Here is a 17,044-nt window from a genome sequence, read left to right as displayed (position 1 = left end):
TGTTCTTTCACTTACTTGAGAAAACATTATGATGCTAACAGTCACTAAAACATCTAGCTCGATTAGTGTTTCTAATGGTAGTAGTAGTAGTAGTATGAGTGGTATTTCCATGGTACTTAGTACTCACCAAGCACACCCTAAGTACTTTACTATCTCACCTAATACTCACAATAACCCTCTGAAGTAGGTATTATTACAGTCTCCATTTTATTGTAGAGAAAACTGAGCCATAGAAAAATTTAGTAACTTCCCAAGGTACTATTATTGTTGTTGTCATTATTATTTTAATGTAAGTGAAAGAGTTAAAGTTTGAAATTGGCTTCAGAATAAATGCTCATAAACATGATCTATACTGACTTACACAGTGATTCTCCATTAGGATTGTATTGCTTGCAGAGATGATGGCACGTATTTGAGCCCCTTAGGTTTCTTTTTAACCTCCAATAGAGGAAAAAGACCCAAAGCAATGTTTTTTATACATGAGGCATAAATAAGAGAGCAACATATCCACACATTCCCAGGAATAAACAATCAACTAAGAGGGAGTGTCTTTCATATGCAGAGAGGTTCCCACATTGGAAAGGAACACAGACTATCAGATCCCATCTGTCCTTGTTATTGGCTGGACTCCACCAAGGAGTCTGATTCTATTTCCTTACCCATTAAATGTGGGTGTTAGCCTAACCTATGGTTTGTAGTATGTCTCTATAAGATAATACTTATGAAAGATCTGGTGAAAAGAAAAACAATTTGTGAGAGCTGGCGAACTGGAAATTTTCATTCAAATTGTTCCCAGATCCTTACCGTTACTTACAGACCTTTGATATATTCTTACAAATAAGTAACAATGAGTTTTTTTTTACTGTTGCTTTTGTCATTTGTGTTGACTATCTTATCTTTAACATTTTAAAGATCTAAAGATTATTTCATTTAAAGCTGCATGCAAAATAGGCTATTACGTTCACACATAGATTAAGTTTAACATATAAAGGGAAAAATATGAAAAATCAAAGGAATCTTATGGCTTTGTCATTAGTGTATTGATTAATGATGAATTTTTAGGGCTATATATGCACTGAAATTATTGATTAGTACATGAAAAAATTTAAATGAAACATCTGGCATTCTAACACAGTTAACAGAATCCAGATTAACTGTTCCTTAAGCAATAAAGCTATTTAATTACCTAAATAACATCAAGTCTGGGAATAGCTGTTCTATGTTTGTGTAGCAACTCAAGGTTATAAAGAATTCAGTTTCCTTTTATTTTTCTCCTCTGCACCCTCAAAGTATTGAGTTTTCCTCTTAACCTAATAGCTTCCTGGGGTCTAAATGACTTTGGAAACTAGAGGCTTAATATCCTCATAGGACAGCATTCAAAGTGGGAAATAAGAGAACGTGTGGTGGAAGGAAGCCTTCTGTTATCTGTGTTGATGGAATGGAGTATTATTCTCAGAAATCATGCATCATATTAATCTTTACAGTACAGAACTAAAATATGCAATGTGACCACTCTTAGCCTCTGAAGAGTCTGGGAAACTCAGTATCAGTCAAAAGGAAATAGAATTAGTAATTTCCTTGGATCTGTGGTGCTTGCCAAGTGAGCTACCTCCCCTGAGGACATTGCTGTCCATCTGATCCCCAAACAGTATACTGACTCTCTTTGCCAGGAAAAAAGGGGTAAAGACACTAATATAAAAAATGTTTAAGTGAGTTTGCTCCAAAATCCAATAATTATTCCAGTAATGCAAGAATATTGAGAATTTTAAATAGGCAAAATGAAGGGCATTATTTTATAAAAGAGATGCCTTAGTAAGACTTAATTGCTAACATTTAATTTAAAATATGAATTTCCATATTTCCAACCACAACTATAGTTTACCTGTTACTAATGCACTGAGAAGAACATTGCATTATGGATAAGTACTTAGAAAATTCTCTAAGAATATTTAATAGAGCTTTGGGAAGAAATGCTTTCACTATTGGATAAAGTTTGCTTTATTGGATACAATTTGTTTTATGTTACCTAGTCAGAAAATATATAAGTACCTACTCCTGGAAATTAATTTTAAATGGTGTTAGGTTGTAATATGAATAGCATAAAATTAAGATGAGTGAAATAACTTCCTGGCATCAATTTGTTTTCTGAGAATTTTGTTTTAAGTAAATGCTAAATATTATAAATATTAGCAGAAAAACACATTTTCATACCACACATGGTGCATAAAAAAATAATACTTTTTTCTTCTGTGGTTTTGAATTTCTCATTAAGGAAACTTGATTAGCTGATCATTCGTTAGAATTACAGCCATATATCAGATTGTTGGCATTTTGACATTACAGATAGTAAAATCTCATAACCAGAATTGGGATAAAATAAATCTAATAGTGTAAACATAGTTCTCACCTGCATTCAACACTTAATTAAAATATATTAATCTTTTATATCTTGAGTTTCTAAATAGCTTCTCCCACCTCACAATGTGCATAGGTAATAAATGAACTGAAAGCTATGTACAGTTATGCAAATGATAAACAAAATGTTTACCATGTATATGATAATTGTGATCATGATAATCATATATGATAAAAAATTTAGAAAGATAATATTTTATTAATTTATATGACTGTATATGAATAAAGGATGATATTTTCAAATATCACATAAGGGCTTAGGAAATTATATATTTGGCAAATTAAATTTTTAATCTGACATCTAAATTAGAATCTTCATAATTTCCGGCTTAGCTCTAAACTAATAGTTTAGTCTAAAACATTTTTTTCAATTCTTCTTTATTGTAGGCAGTGAGCACAGACCCTGTCCCAGTTAAATTACACTATGACAAATCGCATGATCAGGTCTGGGTGCTAAGCTGGGGTACCTTGGAGAAGACATCACCAACACTACAGGTAAGTGCATCTCTGTATATTAGGAGAAAATAAACATCTTTAAAGCTTTCAACATTTTATTGGATATTTGTGATCATTTAACAATGACATTTTTCCATCTGAAGACTACAGCTTTAATCATAACTAGATAGGCACAGAAAAGGGCAAAAAAAAAGTTGGCACTCATGTACTTTTGGACGGGGAAAAATCGTAGGTTATATGTATTAAAGGTTATATTTATATGCAAAAAGAATAACCTATAGTGACAAAGCTGATGCCATGAGGAGGAAAAAAAAGTCATAATTTACTTTTCAACAATTTTGGTAAGGCATGTATGATAGAGACAAAGAGAATTCGACAGCAAAAGCCTCAAAGCCATTTCCATTTTTCTCTAATCAGGTAATATTCTATTATCTGAGGAAAGACTTATTTCTAAAGGAAGAATAGAGGTGTTATTCTTATAGATTTTGCCTCTGCCTTGAAGTTGTTTATGTGAGAACTTGACAGATACAGAAAAAAAAAATCTCCATTTTGGTCATGACCTTTTGGAACAGTCTTTAGACTTTTATAATTACAAGTTTAAACAGAAACAGAAAGGGAATGGGAGTGAGTGTTTGGTCCTGGAAATGTGTTTAATATTACAGTATTTTTCAAAATGCTTTGCGATTTTGCTACTGCCTCTCTTAACAAGACCTCAAATTATTAACTTTTGGACATTTTAAAATAAATTCTTTTAAATGAAATAATTTTATTTTTAATCAGTTGTCACTACCAAGACTTTTAGTATTTCTGAGTTATTTTTGGTATCGCAATATTTAACTTACAAATGACACTTTTATGTAAATAGAATATTTTAATACAGCTAGCATAATGAAGGATCATTTTATATTCACTAGAAATATGTGTCATTTGAAACATTGAAAATATATTATAGTATTTTAGTTATTTAGTTTGCAAATCAATCCACTCTCAAAATTTGAGGTCTTAAAATTAAAGGATGACTCACAATTCTGTGAGTTGGCTACCTGGGCAGCTCTGCTGATATGATCTGGGAGCACTCATGGGCTCCAGTTACCTGATAACTTGGCTAGAGGTGGAAGGTTCAGAATGTCCTAGCCCTCACATCTGTCACATGGTGGTAGTGCTCAGCTGGGTGCCTTGCGTCCCATGCATGTGATGCTTACCCTGCATCTTCACAGCATAGCAGTTTTAGGTTACAAAAGTGGAAGCTACAAGACCAGCTGAGGTATGGGCTTCAAAATGCACATAAACCCAACTTTGCTACATCGTATTCATCAAAGCAAGTCACATTGCCTACCCAGATTCAAGAGGATAGAATGATAGAGCCAATTTCTTGATGGACAAAGCACAATCTTCACAAAGGGCAACTTTTAGAATCATCTATCACAATATGGTAATAGGTGCTTGTTATTTGAGATTTTGTATTCATGCATACTCTTTGCAAGATGAATAAAACAGGTCAATATATATGATTTTTTAGAAAATATTTTAATAAATTATTTTAATACACTATCAACCTTAAGATTAGCATAGCTTAAAATTTTAATTTTTTTCATGTCTTTCTTTTAAAAAACTAAAGCTGCATATATTTTTATTATACATTTTTCTCCAGAATTGATCTCATCCTCTCCCCTTTGATTCATGCTACTTGGATAGATTAACAACTTTCCCAGTGTTGCAATTCTGCCACAAAATAGTTTAGACAAATTCCTTTGACATTGTACACAGAAAAAAGCCTTCTGGAGGTGTTCTTCACACACATTATTCAGCCATCTAAAAATGGGTTCTTCATTTTTCTCTGGATGCCTAATAAAAATATTGTGTGTGAATAGAATATGGTAAATTTTAAAAATATTTGCTGGGTGGGAGTGGAAGGTGTCACAACTGAAAATATAAAATAAAGTGTAGGAATTGAGAAATATCCTTTAAAAAGGTATATACAAGAAGATTTATTTACATAAGGTTTATGTGTGTGCATATTGTATGAATATGGATATAAGACTGATTAGATAGATAGGTAGATGGATGGACAGATAAATAGATAGATTGATAGATAGATAGGCAAACAGTATGATAGGAAACCCAAGATCTCTGGATCAGAGAACAGGCCATTTCTCACTCATGGAGAGTGTTAGTGTTTATGTCCCAGCCCTAATCAACTTTGGGTCACGTGGAGAGACTAATGCTGCCCTGCATGTTCAGCACATTGCATGAAAGAAGTGGTACCCTAGAATTATAAGTCTGTATGGTTTTTTAGGCTACTGTCATATCAGCCTATCCTTTGTCTGGAGAGATAATCATCATTACTCTAGAATGTATGAAAATCTTCCCCTGGAAGAGGAAGAGTAGCTCATTTCCCTTGAATGTCAGTAAATGGTTCAAAGGAGATAATTCTCTAAATCTCTCAGGAGCAAGACACTATCACTAGTCTCCAAGGCATTTTTGCTATGCCATTAGCCTTAAACCAAGTTTGCCAATGCTCTTTGCTGTGAAAGACCTGACTCTGCAGAAATGTCAAAATATTTGTGGATAATCGTCTCCCAAAAGATTATCAGGAAACATTCACAAAGGAAATGGAAGTTAAGACATGCTTCCTTTGGAGAAACTGAATTCACAAAACCAGAAATACGGGCAAGTCCTCACTTGCCATTTAGTGTTTCCCATGCCATCATGTTGAAAGATTAGAGAAATCGATGCTGAAGTATGTTCTCAAGGATCAGAAAATTATACTTATCTTTTTCTTTGCATTTTAATTTTTATTATAATTTAATCCATACATCTTTGTCAAATATAAAAGCAAAATATGTGTTTTCTGAGATATTTATAATTAATAAAGACTAATGTCATAATTGTAGATATATGACAATATTTTCCAATTAATGTCCTCAGATGGATTCTCAAAGATTTATCATAATTTATTTTACTTTTAAAAGTCATTTATGTCTTATAAAAAATTCAAAATACTACTTTAAAAATTATAATGAGTCTGTAATCCACAAATTTCACAATTGGAATATAATTAATGTCGTATCAAATGCACAATAACTAAAGAAAATATTCCCAGGAAATAACTTGAAATAGAGGCCTTCCATTTTGCTATTGTTCAGGAAGTGGGCCCCAGCCAGGAGGGATTCCGATGGAACTCAATGAAAGTATATTCGTTTAAATGAGGAAAAATTACCCTTTAGGAAAAACAAACTAACTCTAAAACTAAAAATGATAAAATAAAATCTTGTCATAAAAACCAAGGAGAAGTTTTAGTCATGAGGGAGAATCACTATTTAACTTAGTCAGTACTTTAGGAAGTTATTTTGATGGCCATATATAGAACGTATTTAAAAGGGGATAATTAAAGGCAGGAAAAAAGCCCTTTAGAAGGCCACCAGAACAACGGCTGTGCAGTAGGAACAATGAAAGGTAACAGGAGTGTAAATAGATGTAAAGAACTAATAGGATCTGGTAACTAACGGAATAAGGGAAATAAACTAGTTTAAATGTAGTTGACCTTTTCTTTAAAGGACTATAAAAGTTTCAAAAAAATTCATTATGAAAGATGAAATCTCTTTTATTAAAACACTTAAACCCATTATTTTTCAATGATAGGAGGAAAACCTTTTAAAATATGGATTTATGTATTCTAAGATTTTAAAAATTTAAAATATTTCACATGATTTAATTTGGAGTTTTCAAAACTATGTTGCCAGTTATGTTATACTGAAGGGATTTTGTCCTAATATCACACATTTCCTGTATGTTTGCATTTAATTTTCTCATTATAATAAGATTAGGATTTTTATAATAAAGAAGTTGCTTATATGCCTATTTATTTTATACTTTAAGCTGAAATTGTTCAAGACAAATATTTTTCTATTTTTTCTTTATAGAAACAACAGTTTCTATATTGAAAATAAGCAAAACATCACAGAATTGTAATTCGTGTAATAATATATTAATTTTCAGGATGGCATAAAGTCTATGCAAACAACTGCCAGAAACATTTATTTCATCTCTAAATAAAATTAAAGCTTATACTACGAAGTGACTGCATTGTTAAGGTCTAACCAAGGTGTATTCTGTTTAGGTAATTACCCTGGCCAGTGGTAATGTGCCTCACCACACGATCCACACCCAACCAGTGGGAAAGCAATTTGACAGAGTGGATGATTATTTCATTCCCACCACAACACTCATTATCACCCATATGAGGTAAGTGCTAAGTTGAATGATCAACTTTTTAAAGATTTATCCCCAGTTTAATAGAAAGCCATGTGAAATCGTAAAGAAATTTAGTTATAAAACAAATACACATGTACAATTGCACTCGCTTTAGCTTTGTCGTGTCGGCTTACTGAACCTTTGTTTGTCAACATTAGTGATGAGTTCCCCATAATATGTTTCTCTTTATGCCTAATGGAGGTGTGAATGTGTGAAAATACAGTTTTATTTTTAAAAATTACTTTAACGATGTTTTTGCAAATTGTCATTAAGATTTTTCTGACTGGGCTCTTACAAAATGCTGGCATATCCCCAAAAAATAAATAATTTAGAAGACAAAATCACTTCTCAAATGGAGAGAATGTTAATTGAAACTTGGTATGGAGAAGCAGCCACAGTCATAGAAATGTATTCAATATAAGTATTTTGTTCACTCTCATGTCATTTTTAGATCATATTGTAATTAATATAAAATTGTATTAGGAAATACAAGAAGTTGAAATGAAATGTTTGAGGTCTGCACTTTGAGAAAAGATGCTAGTGTGTTTTATTCTTGATGTATTCACAACAGGTGAAAAAGTAATATTAACTTCTAGTGATAAAACTGCAAAGCTTTATAGAAGAGATTTAAATGCTAAAATGAGGAGAAGGTTGGCATATCATGATATTATGTATTATGTATCTTTAAAATCTATTGAAACAATTTTAAAATATTTGCTTAGCAATGTTAAAAATGAATTTGAACCAAACAAAGATTCTGTCCTTTTTCTCAAGTGAATTCTGATGTGTGGGAACTGCTCCAGCTAAGTTATGTGAGCCATTATTGGATTATTGTGCATATTTGTTTCCTTATTTTAATTAAAAATTATATCATCTAAAAATTGCAGTTGTGAGAATTATGAAAGACTGAATAATTCGAATTTGCAAAAAATAAAAAGGGGGATTAATAAATCAGAATCGTAACTCATAGTCAAAGATAGAATAAATTATTCCTTGCAAAGTCAAGCATATTTTCAAAGCTTGATATATTTGTCAATCAATTAGCCATTATTTTCAGAATGCCTATTATGTGCTCAGCAAAAAAGTGATTAAATAACATAATGTACAGGCCGGGCATGGTGGCTTACCCCTATAATCCCAGCATTGTGGGAGGCTAAGGTGGGAGTGTAGCTTAAGTACAGGAGTTCAAAACCAGCCTGAGCAATATGGCAAAACCCTGTCTCCATTAAAATTACAAAAATTAGGTGGCATGGTGGCACACACCTGTAGTCCCAGATACTCATGAGGGTGAGGCAGGAGGATTGCTTGTTCCTGAGAGGTGGAGGTTGCAGTGAGCTGAGGTCACACGTTGTGCTCCAGTCTCTGTAACAGAGCAAGACCCTGTCAAAAATAATAATTATTATTATTATTATTACAAATTTTTATGGAAAATAAATTATTGAAACTACTGATGAAATTAACTATCTGAGACTACCTGATGAAACTATTGAGACTATCTGATGAAATTAATAATTTTTAGGTTCTGATTGTAATAGCTCAGGAACTTAAAAATCAGAGTTGAACTGAAATGGCACCACTTAAAATGATATCTGAAAAATATATGAAGTTTTTATACATATTTGATGAGGATAAAATTTCATTTAATTGTCATTGGGTGTTATGACTAATAAATATTCCTTTGTTATTTTCAAGTTGTTGACAAAGTATTAATAACCAATAATTAGATATGTAACCTTTGTTTTTATCTCACTTGCCTATTCCCTATTACTGTATTTAGTATACTATTATCAATCCTCCTTATTTTTTTAAAATGTAATATTAATACAGTTCAATTTCTTTGAGAAAAGTTTTAGTGTGTATGACACCACTAGGTATAATTGTGTATAGTTGGGAGTGTTTTCATCCTATAATATGTGAAGTTAATACCTACTGGGGTCAAGAGCATAGACTTTGGTGGCATGCAGTAAGTACTATTTGTAATTCTGTGTTTGTAGATATAATTTATATTTTGTCAGACCATAGCGTCTCTTTGAGTTCTAAATGATTACCTCAGAGCTGGAAGTGGAGCTAATATTAATTCAAAACACATCTAAATATTGTGAAGAACTATAAGGCACACATTTATTTTAGTTCTATATATTATGAAAAAGAGTGAAAAGTATAATCAAGGATATTTTTAAGCATCTTTATATTCTTTCGAGGAGTGTGCAGTGAAATGCATGGGTATTTCGTCACTACTTTATTTATATGTATTTAATTTAGTAAGAGTAATTTAGTAAGAATAAAAATTAAATTATGGCAATTCTACCTGCATGTAGAATCCCATTTTAATGAACATGGATGATCATCAAATTTCTTAGTGCAACTCGAAGTAATTACTCATTTTACTACAGTGAATGCGAGGAGTAAAAATTAACATACGTTTCCAAAAATAAACTGTTAACTGCGTAAGGTAGTTTCAACATAATGAGAATTTATTCCACATCAGGAACACCTGAGTGATTGAATATGGTCTTTCCTCTTACCAATTTCATATAGTTTCTTTTTTTTTTTTTTTTTTTTTTTTTTTTTTTTTTTTTTTTGAGACAGACTCTCCATCTGTCGCCTAGGCTGGAGTGCAATGGCACAATCTCGGCTCACTGCAACCTCCGCCTCCTGTGTTCAAGCAGTTCTCCTGACTCAGCCTCCCGAGTAGCTGGGATTACAGGGGCCCTCTACCACACCCAGCTAATTTTTGTATTTTTAGTAGAGATGAAGTTTCACCATTTTGGTCAGCTTGGTCTTGAACTCCTGACCTCAGGTGATCCACCTGCCTTGGCCTCCCAAAGTACTGGGATTACAGATGTGAGCCACAGTGCCCAGCTCATATAGTATACTTCTAAGCAAATTCAGCATGTATTTAAATATGTGCTGCTGAGATTGAATCGTTATGAATTGTGTTTGTCAGAATTTGACACTACTTTCTGACTGTTGGGCTCAGTAGATATTTCCGTGCCAGGCAGAAGGTGTGCAACATATGTGTTGAATTAATATTAGTTTTCTTTCTCTGACTCTACATCACATTAATCTGCTTTTCTCTCATGCTGGTACACTTATTTCAAATAATTTATATCTTCAGTGTCTGAAAAGCTTCTGGACAAGTATCAGGCTTTTATATTCTTAGTGCCTAAAAACCACTGGATGCTTAATTTATGTTTTTCATAGGAATGGAAGTAAAGAAGGAAGAAATTGATACACTATTTCCTAAACAAGATTATCTGGTACTGAGGGAAGAACTGTGTTTCCTATATATGGATTTCTCAGCCTCCAACACATTATCAGCATTAAGCAAATGCTGTGTTCAGAGCACACAAATTGTGTGGAACCAGTAACTACAGTAATAAGAATTTACATCTGCTGTCAGACAGATCTAAGCCTGAATATCCCAGCAACACCATTAACCATTGACTCTGGTGACCTTAGCCAATTTACTTCATTTCTTTCTAAGGACTGGAATAAAATAATGCTTGAGTATTCAGTTGCTCACTAGTTGTTGTCCAGACTTCATAATCTTCACTGGGACACTGGCTCCCCATTGATTATTTACAATTTTCCTGAAAGTCTGTACTTTTCCCTGCCTGGCTTCGTCTCATTTTTTCCTCCAGTTTTTCTGTTTCTGTGCCTATAATTTTCAGGCTTCTTTAATCTTTAAGCGTATCAGATAAGCATGCAGTGTCAGAAAGTAAATCATGACTGAGGAATTTAAGAATACCATTTAAGACACATTTTCAGACTTGAAGTTAGTAAAAATTTTTCTTTAAAAATTTAAACTTAAGCAAGAATTTAATAAATCATGGAAACCATAGTTTTAAAGTTGAAGAGATTACGCAGTGCAAACGGAGTATATTTTGGAATGACATAAGAAATAGAAATTCGTTATAGGACGAATTTCAATTTAGATTTTTATTTCTATAAATAAACATATACAGATATGTAAAACTAAAAGTGACTGTTAAAAATGAAGATGAATGTAATTCTCATAATAGTCAATTATGTCTAATAAAATTTGAAATGATAATATGTTACCTTCCAAAATCAATTGTAGACAAATATAAAACAATGTTTCATTATTTTATGTGTAATTTGTATCCAAAGAAATAAGCTATACAACTCAGTTGTCATATTAAATTGAAATTACAATATCATTACATGTAACTAGATATATTTGAATATTTGAATAATATTATAATTCTGCTATTGTTAACTTTTTTAACATTTCATGGCTAATGCATAGGAGATTTGGTGAAACAGTTTTCACAATGCTTGTGTTAAACTTCAAAGCATTTTTAAAAATACAAAATAAAGGAATAGGAACAGCTCCAGTCTCCAACTCCCAGCGCGAGCTACACAGAAGACCGGTGATTTCTGCATTTTCAACTGAGGTACTGGGGTCATCTCACTAGGGAGTGCCGGACAATCGGTGCTGGTCAGCTGCTGCAGCCTGACCAGCGAGAGCTGAAGCAGGGCGAGGCATCGCCTCACCTGGAAGCGCAAGGGGGAAGGGGATCCCTTTTCCTAGCCAGGGGAACTGAGACACACAACACCTGGAAAATCAGGTAACTCCCACCCCAATACTGCGCTGTAAGCATACAGGCACACCAGGAGAACATATCCCACACCTGGCCGGGAGGGTCCCACGCCCACGAAGCCTCCCTCACTGCTAACACAGCAGTCTGCTGCGATCTATCCACAAGGCAGCAGCGAGGCTGGGGGAGGGGCGCCCGCCATTGCTGAGGCTTAAGTAGGTAAACAAAGCCGCTGGGAAGCTCGAACTGGGTGGAGCTCACAGCAGCTCAAGGAAGCCTGCCTGTCTCTGTAGTCTCCACCTCTGGGGACAGCTCACAGCTGAAGACCAACAGGGGAAGTAGCGGGAGCCGGTGCAGACGCGAACGACTCTGTCTGACAGCTTTGGGGAGAGCCGTGGATCTCCCAACGCGGAGGTTGAGATCTGAGAACGGACAGACTGCCTGCTCAGGTGTGTCCCTGACCCCTGAGTAGCCTAGCTGGGAGAAATCCCCCACTAGGGGCAGTCTGACACCCCACACCTCACAGGGTGGAGTACACCCCTGAGAGGAAACTTCCAAAGGAAGAATCAGACAGGTACACTCGCTGTTCAGCAATATTCTATCTTCGGCAACCTCTGCTGCTGATACCCAGGCAAACAGGGTCTGGAGTGGACCTCAAGCAATCTCCAACAGACCAACAGACAGTCCTTCTGACTGTCAGAAGGAAAACTATCAAACAGGAAGGACACCTATACCAAAACCCCATCAGTACATCACCACCATCAAAGACCAGAGACAGATAAAACCACAAAGATGGGGAAGAAGCAGGGCAGAAAAGCTGGAAATTCAAAAAATAAGAGCGCATCTCCCCCTGCAAAGGAGCACAGCCCATCTCCAGCAACGGATCAAAGCTGGTCAGAGAATGACTTGGACGAGAGGAGAGAAGAAGGCTTCAGTCCATCAAACTTATCAGAGCTAAAGGAGGAATTACGTACCCAGCGCAAAGAAACTAAAAATCTTGAAAAAAGAGTGGAAGAATTGACAGCTAGACTAATTAATGCAGAGAAGATCATAAACGAAATGACAGAGATGAAAACCATGACACGAGAAATACGTGACAAATGCACAAGCTTCAGTAACCGACTCGATCAACTGGAAGAAAGAGTATCAGCGATTGAAGATCAAATGAATGAAAAGAAGCGAGAAGAGAAACCAAAAGAAAAAAGAAGAAAAAGAAATGAGCAAAGCCTGCAAGAAGTATGGGATTACGTAAAAAGACCAAATCTACGTCTGATTGGGGTGCCTGAAAGTGAGGGGGAAAATGGAACCAAGTTGGAAAACACTCTTCAGGATATCATCCAGGAGAACTTCCCCAACCTAGTAGGGCAGGCCAACATTCAAATTCAGGAAATACAGAGAACGCCACAAAGATACTCCTCCAGAAGAGCAACTCCAAGACACATCATTGCCAGATTCACCAAAGTTGAAATGAAGGAAAAAATCTTAAGGGCAGCCAGAGAGAAAGGTTGGGTTACCCACAAAGGGAAGCCCATCAGACTAACAGCAGATCTCTCGGCAGAAACTCTCCAAGCCAGAAGAGAGTGGGGGCCAATATTCAACGTTCTTAAAGAAAAGAATTTTAAACCCAGAATTTCATATCCAGCCAAACTAAGTTTCATCAGTGAAGGAGAAATAAAATCCTTTACAGATAAGCAAATGCTTAGAGATTTTGTCACCACCAGGCCTGCCTTACAAGAGACCCTGAAGGAAGCCCTAAACATGGAAAGAAACAACCAGTACCAGCCATCACAAAAACATACCAAAATGTAAAGACCATCGAGGCTAGGAAGAAACTGCATCAACTAACGAGCAAAATAACCAGTTAATATCATAATGGCAGGATCAAGTTCACACATAACAATATTAACCTTAAATGTTAATGGACTAAATGCTCCAATTAAAAGACACAGACTGGCAAACTGGATAAAGAGTCAAGACCCATCAGTCTGCTGTATTCAGGAGACCCATCTCACATGCAGAGACATACATAGGCTCAAAATAAAGGGATGGAGGAAGATCTACCAAGCAAATGGAGAACAAAAAAAAGCAGGGGTTGCAATCCTTGTCTCTGATAAAACAGACTTTAAACCATCAAAGATCAAAAGAGACAAAGAAGGCCATTACATAATGGTAAAGGGATCAATTCAACAGGAAGAGCTAACTCTCCTAAATATATATGCACCCAATACAGGAGCACCCAGATTCATAAAGCAAGTCCTTAGAGACTTACAAAGAGACTTAGACTCCCATACAATAATAATGGGAGACTTCAACACTCCGCTGTCAACATTAGACAGATCAACGAGACAGAAAGTTAACAAGGATATCCAGGAATTGAACTCATCTCTGCACCAAGCGGACCTAATAGACATCTATAGAACTCTCCACCCCAAATCAACAGAATATACATTCTTCTCAGCACCACATTGCACTTATTCCAAAATTGACCACATAATTGGAAGTAAAGCACTCCTCAGCAAATGTACAAGAACAGAAATTATAACAAACTATCTCTCAGACCACAGTGCAATCAAACTAGAACTCAGGACTAAGAAATTCAATCAAAACCGCTCAACTACATGGAAACTGAACAACCTGCTCCTGAATGACTACTGGGTACATAACGAAATGAAAGCGGAAATAAAGATGTTCTTTGAAACCAATGAGAACAAAGATACAACATACCAGAATCTCTGGGACACATTTAAAGCAGTGTGTAGAGGGAAATTTATAGCACTAAATGCCCACAAGAGAAAGCAGGAAAGATCTAAAATTGACACTCTAACATCACAATTAAAAGAACTAGAGAGGCAAGAGCAAACACATTCAAAAGCTAGCAGAAGGCAAGAAATAACTAAGATCAGAGCCGAACTGAAGGAGATAGAGACACAAAAAACCCTCCAAAAAATCAATGAATCCAGGAGTTGGTTTTTTGAAAAGATCAACAAAATTGACAGACCGCTAGCAAGGCTAATAAAGAAGAAAAGAGAGAGGAATCAAATAGATGCAATAAAAAATGATAAAGGGGATATCACCACTGACCCCACAGAAATACAAACTACCATCAGAGAATACTATAAACGCCTCTACGCAAATCAACTAGAAAATCTAGAAGAAATGGATAATTTCCTGGACACTTACACTCTTCCAAGGCTAAACCAGGAAGAAGTTGAATCCCTGAATAGACCAATAGCAGGCTCTGAAATTGAGGCAACAATTAATAGCCTACCCACCAAAAAAAGTCCAGGACCAGATGGATTCACAGTTGAATTCTACCAGAGGTACAAGGAGGAGCTGGTACCATTCCTTCTGAAACTATTCCAATCAATAGAAAAAGAGGGAATCCTCCCTAACTCATTTTATGAGGCCAACATCATCCTGATACCAAAGCCTGGCAGAGACACAACAAAAAAAGAGAATTTTAGACCAATATCCCTGATGAACATTGATGCAAAAATTCTCAATAAAATACTGGCAAACCGGATTCAGCAGCACATCAAAAAGCTTATCCACCATGATCAAGTGGGCTTCATCCCTGGGATGCAAGGCTGGTTCAACATTCGCAAATCAATAAACGTAATCCAACATATAAACAGAACCAAAGACAAGAACCACATGATTGTCTCAATAGATGCAGAAAAGGCTTTTGACAAAATTCAACAGCCCTTCATGCTAAAAACGCTCAATAAATTCGGTATTGATGGAACGTACCTCAAAATAATAAGAGCTATTTATGACAAATCCACAGCTAATATCATACTGAATGGGCAAAAACTGGAAAAATTCCCTTTGAAAACTGGCACAAGACAGGGATGCCCTCTCTCACCACTCCTATTCAACATAGTGTTGGAAGTTCTGGCTAGGGCAATCAGGCAAGAGAAAGAAATCAAGGGTATCCAGTTAGGAAAAGAAGAAGTCAAATTGTCCCTGTTTGCAGATGACATGATTGTATATTTAGAAAACCCCATCGTCTCAGCCCAAAATCTCCTTAAGCTGATAAGCAACTTCAGCAAAGTCTCAGGATACAAAATTAATGTGCAAAAATCACAAGCATTCTTATACACCAGCAACAGACAAGCAGAGAGCCAAATCAGGAATGAACTTCCATTCACAATTGCTTCAAAGAGAATAAAATACCTAGGAATCCAGCTTACGAGGGATGTAAAGGACCTCTTCAAGGAGAACTACAAACCACTGCTCAGTGAAATAAAAGAGGACACAAACAAATGGAAGAACATACCATGCTCATGGATAGGAAGAATCAATATCGTAAAAATGGCCATACTCCCCAAGGTTATTTATAGATTCAATGCCATCCCCATCAAGCTACCAATGAGTTTCTTCACAGAATTGGAAAAAACTGCTTTAAAGTTCATATGGAACCAAAAAAGAGCCCGCATTGCCAAGACAATCCTAAGTCAAAAGGACAAAGCTGGAGGCATCACGCTACCTGACTTCAAACTATACTACAAGGCTACAGTAACCAAAACAGCATGGTACTGGTACCAAAACAGAGATATAGACCAATGGAACAGAACAGAGTCCTCAGAACTAATACCGCACATCTACAGCCATCTGATCTTTGACAAACCTGAGAGAAACAAGAAATGGGGAAAGGATTCCCTATTTAATAAATGGTGCTGGGAAAATTGGCTAGCCATAAGTAGAAAGCTGAAACTGGATCCTTTCCTTACCCCTTATACGAAGATTAATTCAAGATGGATCAGAGACTTAAATGTTAGACCTAATACCATAAAAACCCTAGAAGAAAATCTAGGTAGTACCATTCAGGACATAGGCATGGGCAAGGACTTCATGTCTAAAACACCAAAAGCAACGGCAGCAAAAGCAAAAATTGACAAATGGGATCTAATTAAACTAAAGAGCTTTTGCACAGCAAAAGAAACTACCATCAGAGTGAACAGGCAACCTACAGAATGGGAGAAAATTTTTGCAACCTACTCATCTGACAAAGGGCTAATATCCAGAATCTACAAAGAACTCAAACAAATATACAAGAAAAAAACAAACAACCCCATCAAAAAGTGGGCAAAGGATATGAACAGACATTTCTCAAAAGAAGATACTCATACAGCCAACAGACACATGAAAAAATGCTCATCATCACTCGCCATCAGAGAAATGCAAATCAAAACCACAATGAGATACCATCTCACACCAGTTAGAATGGCAATCATTAAGAAGTCAGGAAACAACAGGTGTTGGAGAGGATGTGGAGAAATAGGAACACTTTTACACTGTTGGTGGGATTGTAAACTAGTTCAACCATTATGGAAAACAGTATGGCAATTCCT

At 35.5% G+C, this 17,044-nt stretch overlaps 1 protein-coding gene across 3 annotated transcripts in view; it reads left to right on the top strand.

Moving 5' to 3' along the window:
* The window catches only part of FSTL5 (follistatin like 5), an 838,888-nt gene that overhangs the window by 755,713 nt on the left and 66,131 nt on the right, over positions 1-17,044 (top strand). For all 3 annotated transcript variants that reach the window (XM_030916851.1, XM_030916843.1, XM_030916838.1), the window contains 2 exons: positions 2,803-2,910; positions 6,992-7,116. In XM_030916851.1, coding sequence (XP_030772711.1) covers positions 2,803-2,910; positions 6,992-7,116 — 233 coding nt within the window. The remainder of the gene's footprint in view (positions 1-2,802; positions 2,911-6,991; positions 7,117-17,044) is intronic.

This window comes from Rhinopithecus roxellana, chromosome 2 (genome assembly GCF_007565055.1).
Source record: "Rhinopithecus roxellana isolate Shanxi Qingling chromosome 2, ASM756505v1, whole genome shotgun sequence".
NCBI classification, from domain to species: domain Eukaryota; kingdom Metazoa; phylum Chordata; class Mammalia; order Primates; family Cercopithecidae; genus Rhinopithecus; species Rhinopithecus roxellana.
This window is presented reverse-complemented; position numbering and strand designations above follow the sequence as displayed.